The 19329-nt window shown below is 38.2% G+C and overlaps 1 protein-coding gene across 1 annotated transcript in view; it reads right to left on the reverse strand.

Moving 5' to 3' along the window:
* ATP6V0E1 (ATPase H+ transporting V0 subunit e1) overlaps positions 1-19143 on the reverse strand; it is a 44106-nt gene extending 24963 nt beyond the window's left edge. Inside the window, exons 1-2 of the mRNA XM_027841669.1 lie at positions 18958-19143; positions 11898-11945 (exon numbers count right to left, since the gene is read on the reverse strand). Coding sequence (XP_027697470.1) covers positions 11898-11945; positions 18958-19061 — 152 coding nt within the window. The 5' untranslated portion in view covers positions 19062-19143. The remainder of the gene's footprint in view (positions 1-11897; positions 11946-18957) is intronic.
* Positions 19144-19329: the final 186 nt, after the last annotated feature.

Consider the following 19329-nt stretch of genomic DNA (forward strand, 5'->3'; position numbering starts at 1 on the left):
ACTAATGTGAAAACATGTTTAATAGGAATGTATATGTATAGCCTATATCAGATTGCGAGCCATTTTGGGAAGGGAAGTGGGGAGGGAAGGGGAGAAAAATTAAACCTCAAAAGCTTATGGAAGTGATTGTCGATAATTCAAAATAAATTAATTTTTTTAAAAAATTATGGGTAGGACAGGAGGTGAGTAGAGACAGTAGGTAGAGACTGGAGTGGGCAGATACAGCAGGCAGAGTGATTTTCCTAAAATACATGTCTGACATGTCACCCCCATGCTCAACAAATGCCAGTGTTCTCTATTACCTCCAGGATCAAATATAAAGTCCTATGCTTGGTATTTAAGGTGGCTCTTCACAACAGGGCCCCTTCCTATATTTCCAGTCTTCTTTTGGTTTACTCTCTGCCACATAGTTTACAGTCCAGAGTATCAGTAGTGTTCTACTTACTGTTCTTTGCACATGATATTCCATCTCTATGCCTTTGCACTGGTTGTCCCTTTGCCTGGAATACTTTCCACCTCTTGACATCCCTGCCTTCTTTCCAGACACAGTTTAAATGCTACCTTTTGCAGGAAACCTTCCGGGTCCCCTCCAACCACTTGAGCCTTCTGCTCTAAGGTTACCTTCCTTTGACTCTCTACATATCTTGTAAGTGCTTATGTATTTAGACGTTGTCCTCCTCCATAGGTATGATAGGCTCCTTGAGGGCAAGGACTATTTTTGTATTTTTGCCTTTCTTTGTATCCCCAGTGCTCAGCACAATGGTAGACAGCACTATAAATACTTCTTGACTGATTGATTTCTCATTGAGATGGAAAATAGGCCAAAAACAATTTAAACCAGATTTGTTTACTAAGTGCTAGGTACAAGTTATTTGCTCAGGGCAAATGACTGCTTACAATGTTGACTTAACATTCCAGACACATTCTGACTGGGATAACAACCCCAAACCTAAATCCTGGAAACCAGTGCCTACTAGTTTTGAGCTGAGCTGACCCTTAGAGGGTCCTTAAAAATCTACACTAGAAGAACACAAGCTTTGCCAGGTTCTACTAGGATGAAAAGGCTTTGGTATAGTTCAAGGAATGGACTACATTTGATTTCTAAGAACTAACTTAGTTAATTAAGAATATGCTCACCATCAAAAAGCTGACTAGAGGGCACACAAAACAAAGAAAAATATGTAATGTCCTCCGTGCCATGTTGCCCCTACAATTTCTGCAACAAGGGCGGCAGAAATTCGGGTAGAGGGTGCTAAGAAATCATAATTTTTAAGCTATCCATAAACATTAGCTTAGCCATTGGTACTTTAAACATGGGATCCTTGTAAAGTAATTGAGAGGACGTACTACTTAAGGAATTTAACTGTATCAAGTTTGACATCTTTTCTACAACTAAAAGTGGACCAGAAAGTGAAGTTGCAGCTAAATAAAAGGATTTCTTATGGTTCTTCTTAGAGAAGCAAATAAAGGAGTTGGCAGTTTGGGGTTTATTCTGCATCCAAAGGCAACAACAAACATTATTTAATGGGATTTTTGATCATATTAGACTGGAGTGCTCAAAAGAAGCATTTTAAAATAACTTGTATTGATGCTTTGTTTTTATACTACATTCATTTCTTAATTTACTCCTCCTCAATCTTTCACTTATCAAGACTTCTCTCAAAACAGATTTTTTAAAAAATATGTTGGCAAAACCAAATGACATATCGGCTACACCTAGCAGCTTAGGAAACATTTTATACCCATAGACCCCTCAAGCCTCCAACAAAAGGAGGAAGGGGAGTTTTGTTTTCATGATAAGCATTTGCAAAAATATCACCATGAAAATAATTTTGGCATTATTGCTGAGGATAAAGAGTCTGAGAATGTCTACCAAGAACTTGATGAGATACCTCGAATAACATTTACTTTAATATTCCTTGATTTCAATTTTAAAAGTGGGCATAGGTAAAACAAAAAATATATTAGGAAATATGGTTCAGGAATGAGAAGAGAGGCTCAACACTCTATAGATATGAAGAATTCTCATATACAACATGAATGATTTCTTAGAGAGAAGAGTCAGGAAACAGAATATGGCAGGCACCAAATATTATCAAAAATAACTGAAACTGATTCTATTTTAACAGAAAGAAAACTCTGGGTTACTGATGTAGTACTCAATCCTGAACTAGCTGTGTCTGAACAACCAAAACACAGACTTATTAGAATAAAAATTTCAAAAAATTATTACCAAAGTGGAAGAACTAAAATCAGAAAGAGGCAATGTCAGATTGACCTATTTAATCAAGATGATAATAAAGAGAAAGAGAAAGCAGATAAAAGAATAAGTCAACACCTATTACAACCACCTTCTAAAGATGTCTGCAAATCAGTTGTCATAACTAGAAGACAAAAAAGCCTAGAAACTGCCTCAGCAAGACTTGATCTCCTAATCAGAGATACAAGTTAAAATAACTTATTTAGAATATAAATTCATTCTTAAATATGGAGGAAGATGGTGCAAGCAGCACTAGCCTTATAAAATAGACACCGTGAAGGGAAAAACAAAGTATAGCCAACTGAGCAAAGTTATCCTGAAGGCATTAAAGGATAAAAATGGACAGAGTACAAAACAAATGAAAAAGAGTTCTTTAGTTATCTGCAGTTATTACTATAAAAAATTCTTTTCATCATCAATGACAACACATTTGAATACCAGAGGCCTTAATGTGATATGTGTGGACACATAGCTATGTCAAGTGAAGAAAACAATGAAAAAAAGCAGCAGGACTAGACTAAAATACAAAGAAAAAGATATGCGTGCTAGAAGAAATGCAATTTTGAAGAATCAATTCTCACATAGGAAAGACACCAAAGACCTACAAAAAAATCCAAATATTGCCCAAAAGAGCTGACACAATATCAATAACTACTAACACATATGCCTACTTTCCTGTATCTACAAAATTTTTCTAAGACTACTCTACACATGCACTAAGGGCATCAAAGAACTGAATAGGCAGGCTTCTGCAAACAATACTGCATGGTAAGCCACACATTTACATTCATCCAATTCATTGAAATGTGCAGAGAAAACAAAATCCCATTGAGCTTCTGGTTTTAGACTTCAAGAAAACCACCAAGAAGGTTTTTCTTGTTTACGTATCAGATTCCCTGAAAGATATAACAACAGAGATAACTTAGTTCAATGACCTTTTGCTTATGAAGAACAAGTAAGGAATAAAATAGGAAGACATGTTCACTTATGGTCTTTCCCATAGTAATGGACTGTATTCAGCAGGGTCCAATTCAAAGACAGACTTCCTGTAGATGGTGTGGTCCATCAAATGCTAAATGCATGTGCCATTATACTGCCAGTATCAAGACTTGGACACAGGAAAGCCTTTTAAATGAGATTTGTAATTAAATGAGTTCAGCCAGTAAGCATTTATTAAGTACCTACTACATGCCAGGTATAGTGCTAAGCACTAAACAGTCTGTGTTCCCAGGAAACTAGCTCACCACTGAATCCAACTATCCACATAATTAATTATCCACGATGGCTACTGTCTAGACTATGAAGTACAGTTGGATAGATAACCTATAGAATCAGTCTATTAGAATATATATCTTTGATAGACACAGTACATGACCAGTGATTTGGGCCTAGGGCTGAACAGAAAAAAGAGAGTTGTCTAGATTGCCTCTGGGAATGATGACAAGCTAAAACTAAAAACCTATTAATGTAAGCATTACTATTCTTCCGGTTATGCTGTATGGTTGTAAATTAGGGAATTCACACCCTCCAAAGAATTAAAGTTAAAGGTTACTCAAAGGGCAACAAAGAAATATGAGAGTGAGCAGGCTACTTTATATTATAAATGAAAAAGTGCATAACATGTCATCAAAAAGATGTATGATTAGAAAGAAAAAATGAGACTATTATGTAGCAAAAAAGAGGGAAAATCACTAAACAGCTTGTGTGATCCACTGGTATTGAATATCTAGCCTGGGTGGACTCCTTTTAGTAGAAAAGCTTTTGTGTAGGAGAGTTGGAATGTGAACTGGATCACAGAAGGGAGTAGCTACACTGATGAGATCAGAGATATGTATGAAAGTTGACTGAGCTTCTGTGGTTTACAATTCATAGTGAGTAGTAGGAGTTAACAAAGAGCTATACAAAAGAATCCTTGATAAGAATTACCAACAGATAAATGATAACAACAAGCATTTATGAAGTGCTTACTATGTACTAGGTCCTGTGCTAAATGCTGGAAATACAAGGAAAGGCAAAAGCCAGTCCCTGCTCTCAAGGAGCTCACATTCTAATGTGGGAAACAACATGCAAACAACTACGGACAAACAAGATATAGACAGGATAGAGGGCCTATTTCATATTTTCCAAGAAGCAATTGTATTTTCTTAATATAAGATCACTATTTATGGCTTAATCCTTAAGTTTAGCTTCTTACTGGGAAAATAAAAACTTATGAAGTTAATACATGACCAAGTAGGTTAAATTCATAATAACTAACATTATTTAATTTCAAGGGATTAAAGCAATCTTTTAAATGTTAATAAAACTAGAGTGATAGTAGCCTTAAAATATGCAAGTTATTTTTTAGACTTGCTAAACCATTAACAGAAAGAGGATTGTACTTGTACAGATCCTGATTTCTGCAGTGCTCAAACAAGTTAAATCCCCCTTGTTTTATAACCCAAACTCGCACAAGCTAGAAAGATTTGTCATTTCCTGAAACAGCCCTGTTACTGAAAACAGAAAAAGCTGCATTTCAAAACAGTCTTTTATTTAGCAAATCCAAAGTCTTTCGCAAATTCAGATGTGTTTTAATCCAAATAAATTCTCTTTAAGACATAAGAATCACTGAAACAAAACGCTAAATGTCTTCGATTTTCAAAATTTATCCAACACCACATCCCTTGCCAGTTAGATTAAGATAAGTGCTCCTACAATATATTTTGGAATCTGACTCCCATATTTTTCAAGTAAATGCTCATTAAAAGAGGATCACAGAAATTTAGAATTAGAAGGGTCCCTATGGGTTCATCTAGTACAACCTCATCATTTTATAAATGATGACAGAGCTTGATATCATAAACTAAAGTTAAGTAAAGCAAGATTCAATAAAACAAAGGCTATTTTTTGAAACACTGTATTACTTACATCCTAAAAAATTAACTACTTCAATAACATTTAAGTTTTCCGTAGAGACTATGTGCTGTTCTTTTAACGTGAAGACGGTATTAGTGACCCTTTTCTAGGAGGGCATGCATGAATAATTTCTGGGAAGTGAAAAGTGATCTAGTACACAGTTAGATTATAGAATTTAGAGCTAGGAAGAACCTGAAAGATTTTAAGGTGCAGCTAGGTGACGCAGCAAATACAGTTCTGGCCTTGGAGCCAGGAGAACCTGAGTTCAAGTCTGCACTCAGACACTTGATACTTACTAGCTGTGTGATCCTGGGTAAGTCACTTAACCCCGATTGCCTCACCAAAACATAAAAAAAAAAAAAAAAAAAAGAATTTCATCCAAGGCCGCCATTTTACACAGGAAGAAAATTAGGTGTAAAGATATTAAGTGACTTGCTCAGAATCATAAAGGTAGGAAGCAGAAGAGGCAGAATCTGAACACAGCTTCTCTGACATCAAATTCAGTGCCACCCCTTTACTTCTTGACTTACTGCTATTATCTAGTGTTTCCCAAAATTAAAAGTCCTATTAGATAAAATTTTCACTTAAATCTGAAATATTTTTTCATATCTTCCCCATATTACCCCTAAAAAGAAAAAGTACAGGTAAAGGAATCCAATTAACCCAAATACATAAAGGGTTCTCTTTCTTGGAGGAGGGAGAAGAATGGAATGTTTCATTAGAGCTAATCAAGGATCATAGTATAAGCCTGGTTGTATCATTTCTTCTGTTCCTTAATTTTCCCATTTTAAAAAGAAGATGCTACTACCTACCTTACAAATTACAAGATGCAAGGAAGGTTAAGTGAAGATTTGCAAAGCAGGAAATGAGGTATTATAAAGACAAAAAGGTTCCATTTAGAATGACAGAACTGGAAAAGAGGTCATCTAGTCCATAGCCTTTAGGCAAGACTACACCTACACCATTCAGATGAATGAAAATCTCCCTGGTTTTAGTTCAATGTGTAACAAACTTCTCTAAATTCTTCATATTGCAGTTCATTTCATAGGCTCAGGATCAGAGAGAGTTAGAGCTGGAAGGGGGCTTCAGGTATCATCTAGTCCAACCCCCTCATTTTACAGATGAAGAAATAGGGAGTTTCTTTCATACAGTTGGCACTGGGTCACACAGTTACTAAGTGGTGGGCTTCAAACTCTAGGTCAAAATCATGTGTGATCTTCCTACTGCACTGTACTGGCTATCCTTTTTCTGCCCTCAAAGCTCAAAAGAACTCAGAGTAATATCTAAAGTAGCATTTATGCCATTCCTCAAACTTCCCTAAGTTACTCCTAAAAAGGCCCCTATATCTCCAAATAAACACAGTTCTGTGGCTGATTTAAATTGTTTGGAAAACGTAGTGAAGTAGATTCTAACAAGATCTTAACCTAAAGTTCCAAAGGAAACTAAATTCCATGGTTCCTACTTAGACAAGACTTGTATAGAGCTAAAATATAATAACAGCAGTAATGTCCAAGAACTTAAAAAGAGCACTAAAACAAGCCAGCAAATGACTGACCAGACAGCACATATGCAATAATCTAGCCAAATCCAAGTTGCAACAGGGTAAAACCAGGATCTGCCTCATCTTCATCTGTCATTGGCTGTCTTCAGAAGTACTTCAGCCTATGAAAAAGAATGCTACAGAAACACTAAGAGTATTGTTCCCAGATTCTTTTTTCCATTTTTCAGCCCTGTTCCACAGCAACCTGTTTCTCTAAACATAAGTTTGGCAGACATTATGTTCTTCAACCCCTACTAGGGGATGTTGAGCTGAGACCACCTATAGAAAGAGCATTCTATCCCTTTCAGAGTTCAACGAGGGCAAGGAGGCCTGCCAGAATTTCACCCTATGACTTACAAACTTAACCCCATCTCTTCCTCTCCCAAGCCCTGTGATGATAAATCTGGACAACCGAAGTGTAACTCAGTCCAATCCCAACTTCCCCTTCCTTCATCCACATCCATCTCAACCTGAGTCTAAACGTGTTCCATTCTAGTGCCTTCCATTGTGCCCTCTGAAAATCTTTTTCCATGGTTAAACTTTCCTTCATTTTAGACTTCTTGCATCTACTTCCAGGGACTCAGCTATGCTGGTGATGATAGTGCATCATTAGCTGCTGTCTTCAGAACTGGCTATACTTTCTTTCATGCTATTGGACACGCTGATCCTTCAAGGGAAGTTGGAATATTCCTTGCTTCCCAGTGCCATTTTCACTCTACCTGTAGCAACATCACTAAGGAACCTCTCCTTCTTGAGGTTTGCCATTCAAATTTATCACCCAATCAACATGTTAGTAGCAAGTATCTACTGGTTCACAAGACATTCTCTCTCCCTCAAGGACTTCAATGCTTGGTTCAGTTTTCCTCTTCACCTCAACTCTGCTGATGTCACGTTGATGCCCCTTTCAAACAAGCTGACCTTCCAATTCCACCGTCTCATGAATACTTCTTCACTTCACCTAGGCTACACACAGGAAAGGACATTCACTTGTTCTCTCCATTACCCACAAGTAAATCAAAAACTTTCAAATTCCTTTGTCAGTTCATAATCTCCTCTCTTCCCATCTCTCCCTGTGCCCTAATCCTCCTGAGCCTATTCTTCATCCTCAATGGGACCTACAATTCCCCCATTCTTCAGTATTTTCCCAAGCTTATCTACCTTTCTCTGACCTCACTTTTTTACCTCTTCAACTCTACAATGTCTTATAATCTTGAATCCCTTGGTCCCTGTCCTATGCCCAACCTCAACATTCAATTATATACCTCTTCAGCTCCTCCTTACTTGAAGCAGAACAGAGCTTGAGGAAATCATACAATGATCCAATAAATGTCTTCTAGACATTTACGTTTATCTAATCTTAACCGGACTCTGACCTTAGAATGAATGACAATCCTTTTATTCTTCCTTAACCAATTCTCTAAGTCACTCTGCACAGAGGCCATTCCAAACGTACCAATCTCTCTGAAAATCTCCCACTGTCCCCTCCCTCTCAGAAAAGGACTCTACCTCATACTTTACCAAGAAACAGAGATCATTCTCTGTGAGGTCTTATTTCTCCCACTCTCTACATCTCAAAAACCCTTGATTAACTATCATCCCTCATTCCCTCTTTTATTTCAGTCTCTGATAAATAGGTGACCCTCCTCTTAGCCAACGGCAATCTTTTACCCTTGATCCCATTTCTTCCCTTCTCCAGTCCAGCGTTTTTCAGGTTTCTAAACTCTGCAACAACCAAAAATTTAAAATCAAACATGTAATGAATCCAAGGTGTTTCTGGCAGTGTTCACCCGAGTGGCAGCTTCACTGCAGCCTCGGTTTGGAACACAAAGCATTCGCACTTTAGCAATGTATGCCCTCAGGCCAACGGAGTACTGCTGCCCAGAAAAAGGATGGAAAAAGTTTAAGAAAAGCTTCTGAGTAGACAGCCCCACATTGTCTCCACTCACAACCCACCTCTCTTGCCAATAAACTTCAATTTCTCTTTATCTACTGGTTTCTTCTCTGCTGCCTACAAACACATCCAAATCTCCTGGATTCCCGCAAAAAACCCTTAAAAGATTCTACTATCTGTTCAAAATATTGTTCTATATACCTCTCACCAAAACTCCCAGAAAGAAAAGTTGCTTATACTCATTGTTCCACTTCATCTCCTCTCTTTTCAGATAGACTTATCCAGCCCTACCCTCTCTCCTGACCTCCAGTCTCATATCTTCAACTGCCTATTGGACATCTCAAATTGGATGTCTCATAGGTGATACTTTAAACTGAAAATGTCCCAAACTGAACTCATTCCATTTCCCTCAAACTCTTCCCTTTTACCTTCCCTATTACTGTCCAGAGCACCACCAGCCTCCCAGTCACCCAGGCTTGAAACCTAGATATCATCCTCAGATTTCATTACTCTGTCACTCACCTTCATATAACCAATCTGTAGCCAAGTCCTACTGATTCTACCTTTGCCAACATCTCTCCTATATGCCTCTATGTCACTCTCCTATTCAATAAACTCTAGTGACTCCCTGTCACTTCGAAGACCAAATATAAAATCCTATTTGGCATTAAAGGCTGTTCATAATCCAGCCTCTTCCCACCTTTCCAATATTCTTACACTTTACTGTCCACTCCACCTCCAATATTCTGAAATCCAATGACACTGGTCTCCTTTCTGTTTCCTGAACAAGACAATCCATCTCCTAATTCCATGTATTTTCGCTGGCTGTCCCCCGTGCCCAGAATGGTTTCATTCCTCATCTCCAGCTCCTGACTTCCTTCAAGTCTCAGCTAAAATCCCTCCTGCAAGTAGCCTTTCCCTCTACTCTGCCCCCCACCCCCCATCCCAATGCTACTGCCTTCCCTCTATGATTATCTTCAGTCTGTTGTGTTTATATTTGGTTGGTATGTGGTTGTTTGCACATTGTCTCCCTCATTAGACTGTGAGCTCCTTGAGAGCAGGGATTGTTTTTTGCCTTTCTTTGTATCCCCAAAGCTTAGTACAGGGCCCATAGTAGGCACTTAAATGCTTGATGATGCTCAAGATCTCAGCCCTTTGCAATCTGGCTTCTAACCTAATCATTCAATTGAAGTCATTCTTTCTAAAGTTATGATCTTTTAATTGTCAAATATGATGGCTTTTTCTCAATCTTCGTGCTTCTAGACCTCTCAGCAGCTTATGACACTGCTGACCCTACTCTTTTCCTTTCTGCACTGATTCTCCTCCTACCTGTCTGACCAATCCTTCTCAGCATCCTTTGCTGGTTTATCTGCCATACTGGGACCTTCTAATTCCAAGGCTTTGTGTCAGGCCCTCTTCTAGTCTCTCTTAATTTGATGAGCCCACCAGCTCTCATAGATTTAATTATCTGTACAAAGATTACTCCTAGATCCATATATTCAGCCTTAGTCTCTTCTGAGCTCCAACTATGTATCTCAAACTCTGTAATGGACATTTCAGACTAAATGTCTCATGGACATCTCAAACTCAACATGTTCATAACTTAACTTTTTTATTCTCTTTCCTCTAAAACTTGCCTTCCCCCTACTCCCAACAGAAATAGCTGAGATACCACCACCTTTCCAATCACTCAGTTTTTCAACCTTGACATTATTCCTGATTCCTCACTCTCCCTCACCTCACATATCCAGTCAGTTGCCAAGTCTTTTTTTTTTTTTTTACTTCCTTGGTATCAATGTCCTTCTCTCTGCTCACAACACAACCAACCTAGTTTAGATCTTCTCTCACAGACAATTGCAAAAGGCTCCTAATTAGTCTCTCTGCCTCACAATTCTCCCCTCTCTAATACATCCTCCACGCTGCTGACAAATCAATTTTCCTAAAGTGCAGGTCTAATCATATTAGTCCACTACTTAATAAACTTCAATGGCTCCCTATTGCCCTTAGGATTAAATATAAGCTCATCTGTTTATATTTCAAAGTCCTTTACTCTGGCCCTAATCTACTTGCCAACCTTATTATCTATTACTCCCTCTTTCTCATAGTTGTTGGTCCAGCCAAACTGACACTCTTGCTATTCCTGACATAAGAAACTCCATTTCCTGTCCAGATGCCTTGTACCAACTATCCCCCATGCCTAAAATGTATTCTCACTTTACTCTTACCTCTCAAAATCCCTTATTTTCCTTTAAAATTCTGCTCAAACAGCACTTTCTACATGGAGACTTTCCTAATCCACCCAACTGCTAATGTCTTATCCTCTAAAAATATAATTTATATTCAGTTTGTATATATATATATATAATGAGGGTAAGGACCGTTTCATTTTTTATTATGGCAGCCTCCTCAACTATCACAAGGTCTGGTACATAGATGTTTTCTTTGATATTAGGGAGGTGGAGATGATGTTGATAGGAATATTGGAGAAAAGGCTTATTTCTTTTAATTTCAAGTCACTAACCCTTAAAATTGTTTAATTGGAGTTTCTGACAAAAAATATTTACGGATTGGAATTCCAAAAATACATATTAAAGAAGGCATCGCTTTAAAAATACTAAAATAGATTTCATTCAACAACTCATGTAAGTTAATAATAAAAATAGCGAGCACTTCCAGTGGAAGCTATTATCATATTAGACATAACTTATACTGAATTATCCTCATTAGATGATTCCAGCTCAAAATTTTATTTACTAAAGGAACAAAAATAACAAGCAAGAACTGCTTCAGAATGGGATAGTTTGATGAAGGAGGCAGGAATACATATTTCATAGTAAAGAGATGAAATGCATATTAGAGCAAAGCAGGACCACTTCTAGATCTCAATAAATCTCAAACAAATTGAACTAGCATTTCCTTAAGGATATATTATCTATATATCTCTCCCACATCTTTTTTGTTTGTTTGTTTGTTTTTAGGCAATTGGGGTTAAGTGACTTGCCCAGGATCACACAGCTAGTAAGTGTCAAGTGTTTGATCTGAGGCCGGATTTGAACTCAGGTCCTCCTGAATTCAGGGCTGGTGCTGTATCTACTGCACCACCTAGCTGCTCCCTCTCCCACATTTTGAGGTAGAAAACATGATATTCTGGCATTTTCTAGCAGATGATTCTAGATGTTACGTGTGGGGGGAAAAAATGTCCACAAGAAAACAGCATAATATAGATTTTCAATTTAGTCTTAATGGCCATAGGTTTGCTTCTGAATTACATACATCACAAATATCTGAGAGCAATACATGTGCATACTTACAACAGATAGCAGCAAACAGCACAGGTTATCAGCATGGTGATGATAACACTAAAAGAGAAAGAAATAAAGTCAGTTACATGATAGACAACTGCTAGACTGAACTGTAGCACTTCTACTGCATTGTTTTTGGCCATTTCTGAATTGTCAGGAACTAAGCCACAGGACCATGCAGCAGTGTCTGTGTATGTACTTAATACACTGCAGTATGCTACAGGGCTGATCAAGACAGTAGATACTTAAGTATTTAAGTATTAGTAGAAAGATATACAGGGTGTCCTCAAAATCTTAGTACAGTTTTAACCTACTAAAGTTTTAAGTTATTAAAGCTTTAAACTACACAAAGACTCTGAGACACTGTATTAACCAGTGTTCATCTCTGATGCCCTCCTGACTGGTGAATCTAAATAGATGAGTCAAATGGTTATAATAAAGTGAATTAACTAACTGAAAATTAAACTATTTCCATTTGCATGAAAAAAAAAATGACAAGAATTGTCAACAGTTAGAACAGAAAGGTTAAAAAAAAAAATAAAAAAAACCTGTACTCTTAAAGTCAAACCTTCTTGCCTATGTTCCATTCTCCTTTATTTATCTATACTTAGATATCCTTAAACATAATATCTAAAACTAAATTAATCCTCTATATCATTCTCTTGCCCTATCCCCCTTCCCATTTCAGAATATTACATAATCACAGATTTAGGGCTAGAAGGGACCTTAAAAGTAGTCTACCACCACCCCCTTCATTTTTATAAATAAGGAAAGTGAGGACCAAATTGACTTGTCTAAGATCATACAAGCAGTAATAAGGAAAGCTCATGTCCTTTGCCTCTAAAGTCAAGGCTCCTTCCATTGTTACATGCTGCCTCTACGTCACCAATATTTTCAGTCATTTTCCCTTTTTCCTTCACTTCTGAAATTTAGGAACCAAATTCTGTTGATTGTTCCTATGAAATGTCTTTCAATCCCAGTGCTGCTACTCTATCACCACTACAATTCAGTCAGCCCTCATTGCCTCAGACATAAACTACTGGGGCAATGAGGTGGCACAATGGATAGAGCTGGGGCTGGAGTCAAGAGAATCTGGGTTTAAATCTTGCCTTAGATACTTATGAGCTGTGTGATCCTGGGCAACTCATTAAACTTCTGTTGTCTCATCTATAGAATGAGGATCATAATAGCATGCTACCTCCTAGGGTTGTAGTGAGGATCAGATATAGCTATTATTATTACTAACATAAGCCTTTCCAACTTCTAAGCCTTCAATCCCTCCAATTCCTTTTATATACTGCCACTACTAACTTTTTCTTTTTAACTTTTACTGAGCTCACATACTGGTCATTTCCCAATATAATCTTTCTCCTTGAAACAAAGAAAAACCGTTAAGAGAAACCACCAGAGCCCATAGCAGAAACCATAAAACTACGTTCCATATCTCTATTTCCCCACTTCCCAGATGTGTTTCATCACCCATTCTCCATATTGATCATTACATGTCACCAGAAGATGGCTGCCTTTTGGTACTGTTCTCATTTATATTACTAAATGTACTGTATTTATTATTCTCTTGGTTCTATGCATATTACTTTGAATCAATTAATATAAGTTCCCATATTTCTGTGAAAAATTGTACCTGTTTTTTCTTATAGTTTAGTGGAATTAGAGAACCTAGGTTCAAATCCTGTCTATAATGCTTACTACCCAATGACCTTAGGTAAGTCATTTAACCACTCTGGAACTTCAGCTTGCTCATTGTAAATTGAGAGGGCTGGACTAGATAGCTTCTGAAATCTCTTTCCTACTCAAGATCTATGCCTCTAATTTTACATGCCACAAATTTTCCAGCCATCCTCAATTAATGGGCAGCCACTTTGTTTCTTGCTTTTTGCTATCATAAAAAGTGCTACCTCTGATATTCTCACATATATGATATCTTTCTGTCTGTGACTTTCTGGGATATATGCCCAATAGTGGGATTACTGGATTAAAGGATATATATGAGTAATTCAGTAACTTTTCTCACGTAATTCCAAATTATACATACAGCCTTAGAATAAATCCATTTAAAACAATATCAATGAATGATACATTTGTCTTATCTTCAGCACTACTTCTATTTTTTCTAAAATCATCTTTGCCAATTTGGAAGTAATGAAGTGAAATCTCAGCTGCTTTCATCTGTATTTCTCTTCTTTGTATCTGAAGTGCTTAGCACAATGCCTAGTACATAGTAGGCACTTAATAAATGCTTGTTAGTTTGCCTTGGTTGATAGTTTGCAATTCTTCCACTGAAAACTATTTGTTCATTTCCTTTGACCACTTCTCTATTGAGAAGATTAATCTTTCTAAAACTCCTTTCATTTTGTTAATCCTCTGTGTGGAAACCTTCAGTGGCTTTTCACTGCCCAGAGTATAAAATATAAACCCCTTACCCTAGGATATAAATCTATCATCTGGTCTTTATTCTACTTAATCTCCCACTACTCCCCCAAAACAACTCTTCCCAGCCTCACTGCCCCACACACTCCCATTCAATATGTTCATTCCTAACTCCAAATTTTTCTTCATGCTTTCACATCACGTAAAGTACCCTTTCATCAATCCTTCCTCTATTTAAATCTCACCATCCTTCAGGGTACAGTTCAAATCCTATCTTTTCCAAAAGATCATTTCTGACTATTGTGGCACACAACTCTTTTGAAAATTATCTGTATCACTAACTTTGACACTTTATCTCCTCCTGGATCCGTTACTTAACCGTTTTATGAACGTGTGTATATCTGTAGGCATTTGCCATCTCCCCAACTATATTGCTATAATGTAACCACAACACTCATTTATACAAATAGTCTCTTAATAACGCTTACAAAGTATCTCCCTACTATTCTGTGAGGCAAGTTATGTAAGTATTAATAATTCCTGATTGATTGGTGTTAAGAAACTGAAACTTAGAGAAGTGATGGCTCCAGAGACAAACAGGTGTTGGGCGTAAAAGTACAGATTTGAACCCAATCTTCTGAAGAGAGATACTGTCCCTCTGGTCCCTGGAGGACAAGGATCCTAGACTTACATGTCATTTGTAAACCTTTCTCTGATTAGTAGCGCAAATACTCAAATACTAGTTGAATGAATGAAAATAAGTTATATGTGAGAAGCACATAATATCTAAAAACTGTAAAATTTCTCACAATGATTATTCCCCCAGAGTGTGAATAGACAGTTTACAAAAATTTGGAGGGGGGAGGTATGCCCTCCTCTTGTCTTCTCAACGTCTCAACTATCCTTAGTTGAGAAGGGCTGGCACTATGTCATATACATTTTTCTATCTCATTCCTATATCTTACATAGAAGAGACCCTTCATGCAGTGGCAGAGTAGCATATTGCAAAGAATGCTAGGCTTTTAAGTCAGATGAGGCAAGGGTTCAAATCCTGTCTTCGGCATTTATTTATTATGAGAACATAAACAAGTTACTTAACCTCTCTAAACCTCAGTTTCCTCATCTGTAAAATGTGGATACTAACAACTGTAATATCCACATTATAATGCTGTTCTGGAGATAAAATATGATAATGAATATAAAACACCTGACACATCTAAGAATGCTATAGAAAACGACAGTCACTATAGCTACTACTCTTTATTAAGTGAATGTGTTCAGTCAGCCTGTGCTCTCTCTAAAAGGTAACTGGAGTAAACTGTAAATCAAGCATTGTGGGGTAGGACAGGGAAGAGATAATAAAGGCAAGGTGCTATTTTCTGTGTTTGGAAAGGCCTAGGACTATTAACATGGAAGAGGACATAAGATGGCAAAGATAAACTATATTTCAAAATTTTGCCAAGGGACAGCCTTGATTTCAAGAAAGAAAAAGACTTTCTTCTTCCCATTTCACACACAGCATGGCTTCCTGCTCCCAAACTAGTAATATAGTTCAGCTACAATGTGGTTTAAACAGGCTTTTGTTGGTTTGCCTCAGGACTTAACAACCAATATTTATAACATTGTTTCTATAAAAATTCAAGTTTCAAACAAAAGACTTTTCCATGAACCTTCCAAATACAACCCTTTTCTGAGGTTGAGATACAAAAAATTCAAATTTAATTAAAAAAAAAAAAGAAAGTTTATACTACAAAAGGATTGCCCAGATTATCCACAGGGTTCCTTTAAAGAATGAGTTAATTAGTAGATTTATTAAGTCAATTTACAAAACTTGGTTTGAAGATATTTTTAAGGGACACATTTATTAGCTAGAGAAGGCACTCTTACATTAATATTCTCATATTAGAATTGGAGAAATTGAAACTTAAAAATCAGCTGGCTATGGTACCTGCGTTCCTTACATTATAAAGTGTAGAAATTCCATTTGCCTCAACAACTACTATATATAACTATTACATACAAACAGAATGAAGATTAGCATGGAGAATCTAATTTGGATCTGTAGAATATAACACTAAGTACTGGTCAAATAACTTCATGCAGCTACAGCTGGAAAACTAAGAGGCCAATGTTCTTTTGTCCTTGGTAATCAACTATGGTGGTCAATGGCCTCAAGTCATAAGGCTCAAGAAATTGGGAGCCTGTTCAAATCAATAAATATTTACTAAGCACCAACTACATGCATGGCACAGTACTAAGGAGTTGATCTGTAGGATGTGGACAAATAATCAATAATCATAAATACTTGTTTCATTAGGAAAGTTAGAGGAAGAAAGGCTATGAAGAATGGAAAAATGTAAAGCAGTGGTGTCAAACTCAAACAGAAACAGGGGTCACAACATCATACATAGAGATTCCTGTGGACCACATACTGACTTAGAAAACTACATATTAATATTCCCTAATATTAATTTGTGTATATAGACAAAATAAAAACAGTTCCCACACTTAAGAACTGGTGGGGGGAATAATTCATTTTATTGTATTTTTATTTATTTTGTTAAATATTTCCCAATTACATTTTAATCTGGTTCTGGCTGCAATCCAAAGTGTTGTCCTCATCGGGTGTGCATGTTTTGGTATCTCTGATGTAGGGCACTAAGAGGTAGTAAATCATGAATCATCAGAACAGCACTAATTCAGGGATAAGAATCTAAATTTTAGAAAATGTGGTAAGAAAAAACTCTAGAGTTCTTGTATGATAAATTATTAATTGCTGCATTACACCCAACCCTAATATTACAAACTCCAAATATATCCATATAATTGCAAAAGAAATTTCACATTTTCAAATGCTATCAGATCATTTACTTTACAAAATTTTGTTTAAGATATATGTTTTAAACAAAATACTCATAAATAGATAACATATTTATCCCAAGCGGTAAGAACTGTTCAGAAAGTAAATTTTTTAGGTTTTTAAAACTTTTCAGTAGTAAACTTAATGCAATCCAATGAGCATTTATTAAGCACCTACCCATCATGTGCAAGACATTGCGGGTAAAAAGACAATGAAAAACATTTCCTGTACTCAAGAACTGGGGGGGAGGGGGAGAGAATGTAAAAGAATAATTCATTTAACAAATGTTTATTCAGTACCTATTAACTTTCACTATAGCCTTGGACCAAATGAATATTTTCAAGATATCAAGTACTAAGCGAAGTACTAAGTGATACTTCAGACAAAGGGTGAGTTATAGTCTTAAATTACAAATCACATGACCCTGAGATTACAAGAAGTGACTAAGAGCAAAGGGGATCTAGACAGCAAGTGAATGAGTAGGCTTTAAAAATCAAAGATCAACTATAAAAAATTCTGGTATAATGAAAAAAATCTGCACTGGGAGTACAGAAGTGGGTATAACAGAAAGAAATCTGCACTGGGAATGCAAGGGCCCTGGGATTCAACCTAGGGCTGCAACCAACTTCCTAAAATGTGTAATCTTGAGTTATGTGGCTTCCTTTTATCTAGGCCTCAGTTTCCTCATCTGTAAAATAGGGATAATAATAAAACACCTACCTCATCTGGGTTGTTGTGAGGATCAAATGAGATAATAAAGTACTTAGCACAGTGCCTGGCACATGGTAAACACTATGTAAATATTAGTTATGAAGATGACAATTATTATTCAACATAAACACAAGGTGATTTTGGGAGGCAGGGCACAGGTAGCTGGGCCAATTAAGAAAGGCTGAATAGAAAGCCCTTTCCAGCTCTAAAACTAACTTTACCTAGTGCCTTAACTAATCACAAGTAAAGGCCACGTTTTGAAAAAGGAACATTACCCTTCAATAGTTAAAGGACACTGGAGGATTTCAAAAGAACACCTTGAAGCCACTGATCTAACTTCATATCATTCAACACTGGGCTTTCAGTCTGGAAGACCTGGATTCCAATCTGACCCTCAGACACTTAGTATTGCACGTAGATACTTAGTAGACAAAAGTCACTTAACCAGTTCAGGTCTCGGTTTCGTCATTTGTAAAGCAAGTAAGTTGGACTGGCTCAATCCTAAGACCCCACGAACAAATGACTGCCACCCCTCGTAGGGCAGGGCCTCGAAGCACCTGGGGGACAGCCAGGCGATTAGCCAAGAGTTCCAATAACCTCACCTTAGACAAGTCACCCATTCAGTAACTGGGAGGGGAAAAAAGGAGACGGCGTTTCGGATTTCTTGCCATTTTTTAAAAGCCCCCTCCAAGGTTCACGCAAACCAGCCCACGTTCGGGTGGTGTCGGGTCCGACAATCCTTTTTCCCGTTTCGGGCTGAGGCGCTCCCCCCACCCCGAAACACCCCGGAGGAGAAGCTAACCCTCATCCCGGGCCCGGGTTTGCAATGGAAGGCGGGGGAAGGGTGGCCAGAGGGCTCCTCGGTCAACCGCGACCCTCGGCCCTGTTCGTGACCACCGCCGGCCCCCACAGGCCTTCCGTCCCCGGCTCCCGCCCAGGCTCCGCGAGGCGCTCCGGGGTTTCCCAGCTCCAGAGGAGGTGCCTGGAACACGGTAGGCGCTTAACAGACGGATGCTGATTGACGGTTAATTGACTGACACAGGCTCCACGCGGAAGCCTGGGGCCTCGGCCGGCACACCTCGCCCTCGCCCTCGCCCCCCGGACACTTACCCTCGATTGGGACCTTTAGGGATAAAGCAGGGGACAAAGAAGCCGACGACCCCCCAGAACACGCTCATCACAATGATGGGCACCATAAGGCCTGGGTACGCCATGGCTACGACCGTCCTTCCCCAGGCCGGCTCCCGCAACAGAATCGAGGTGGGCCCAACCAGGAAGTGTCAACAAAGAACCCCGTGACTGGGCAAGGCCCAGCCCCCCCTTCCTTAGGTGCGCACGCGCACGCCGGACAAACCCCACCCCTTCCACAAGACGCGGGCGGGGCTCGTGGCCGACTTTGTAGGGGCGCAGTCTGATTCTTGCCCCCCCATTGGTCAGCCTCCGGAACTGCAACCTTGACGCTGTGTTACAACTGAAGGAGTG

Source organism: Vombatus ursinus, unplaced genomic scaffold (genome assembly GCF_900497805.2).
Source record: "Vombatus ursinus unplaced genomic scaffold, bare-nosed wombat genome assembly UNPS02014863.1, whole genome shotgun sequence".
Lineage (NCBI taxonomy): Eukaryota > Metazoa > Chordata > Mammalia > Diprotodontia > Vombatidae > Vombatus > Vombatus ursinus.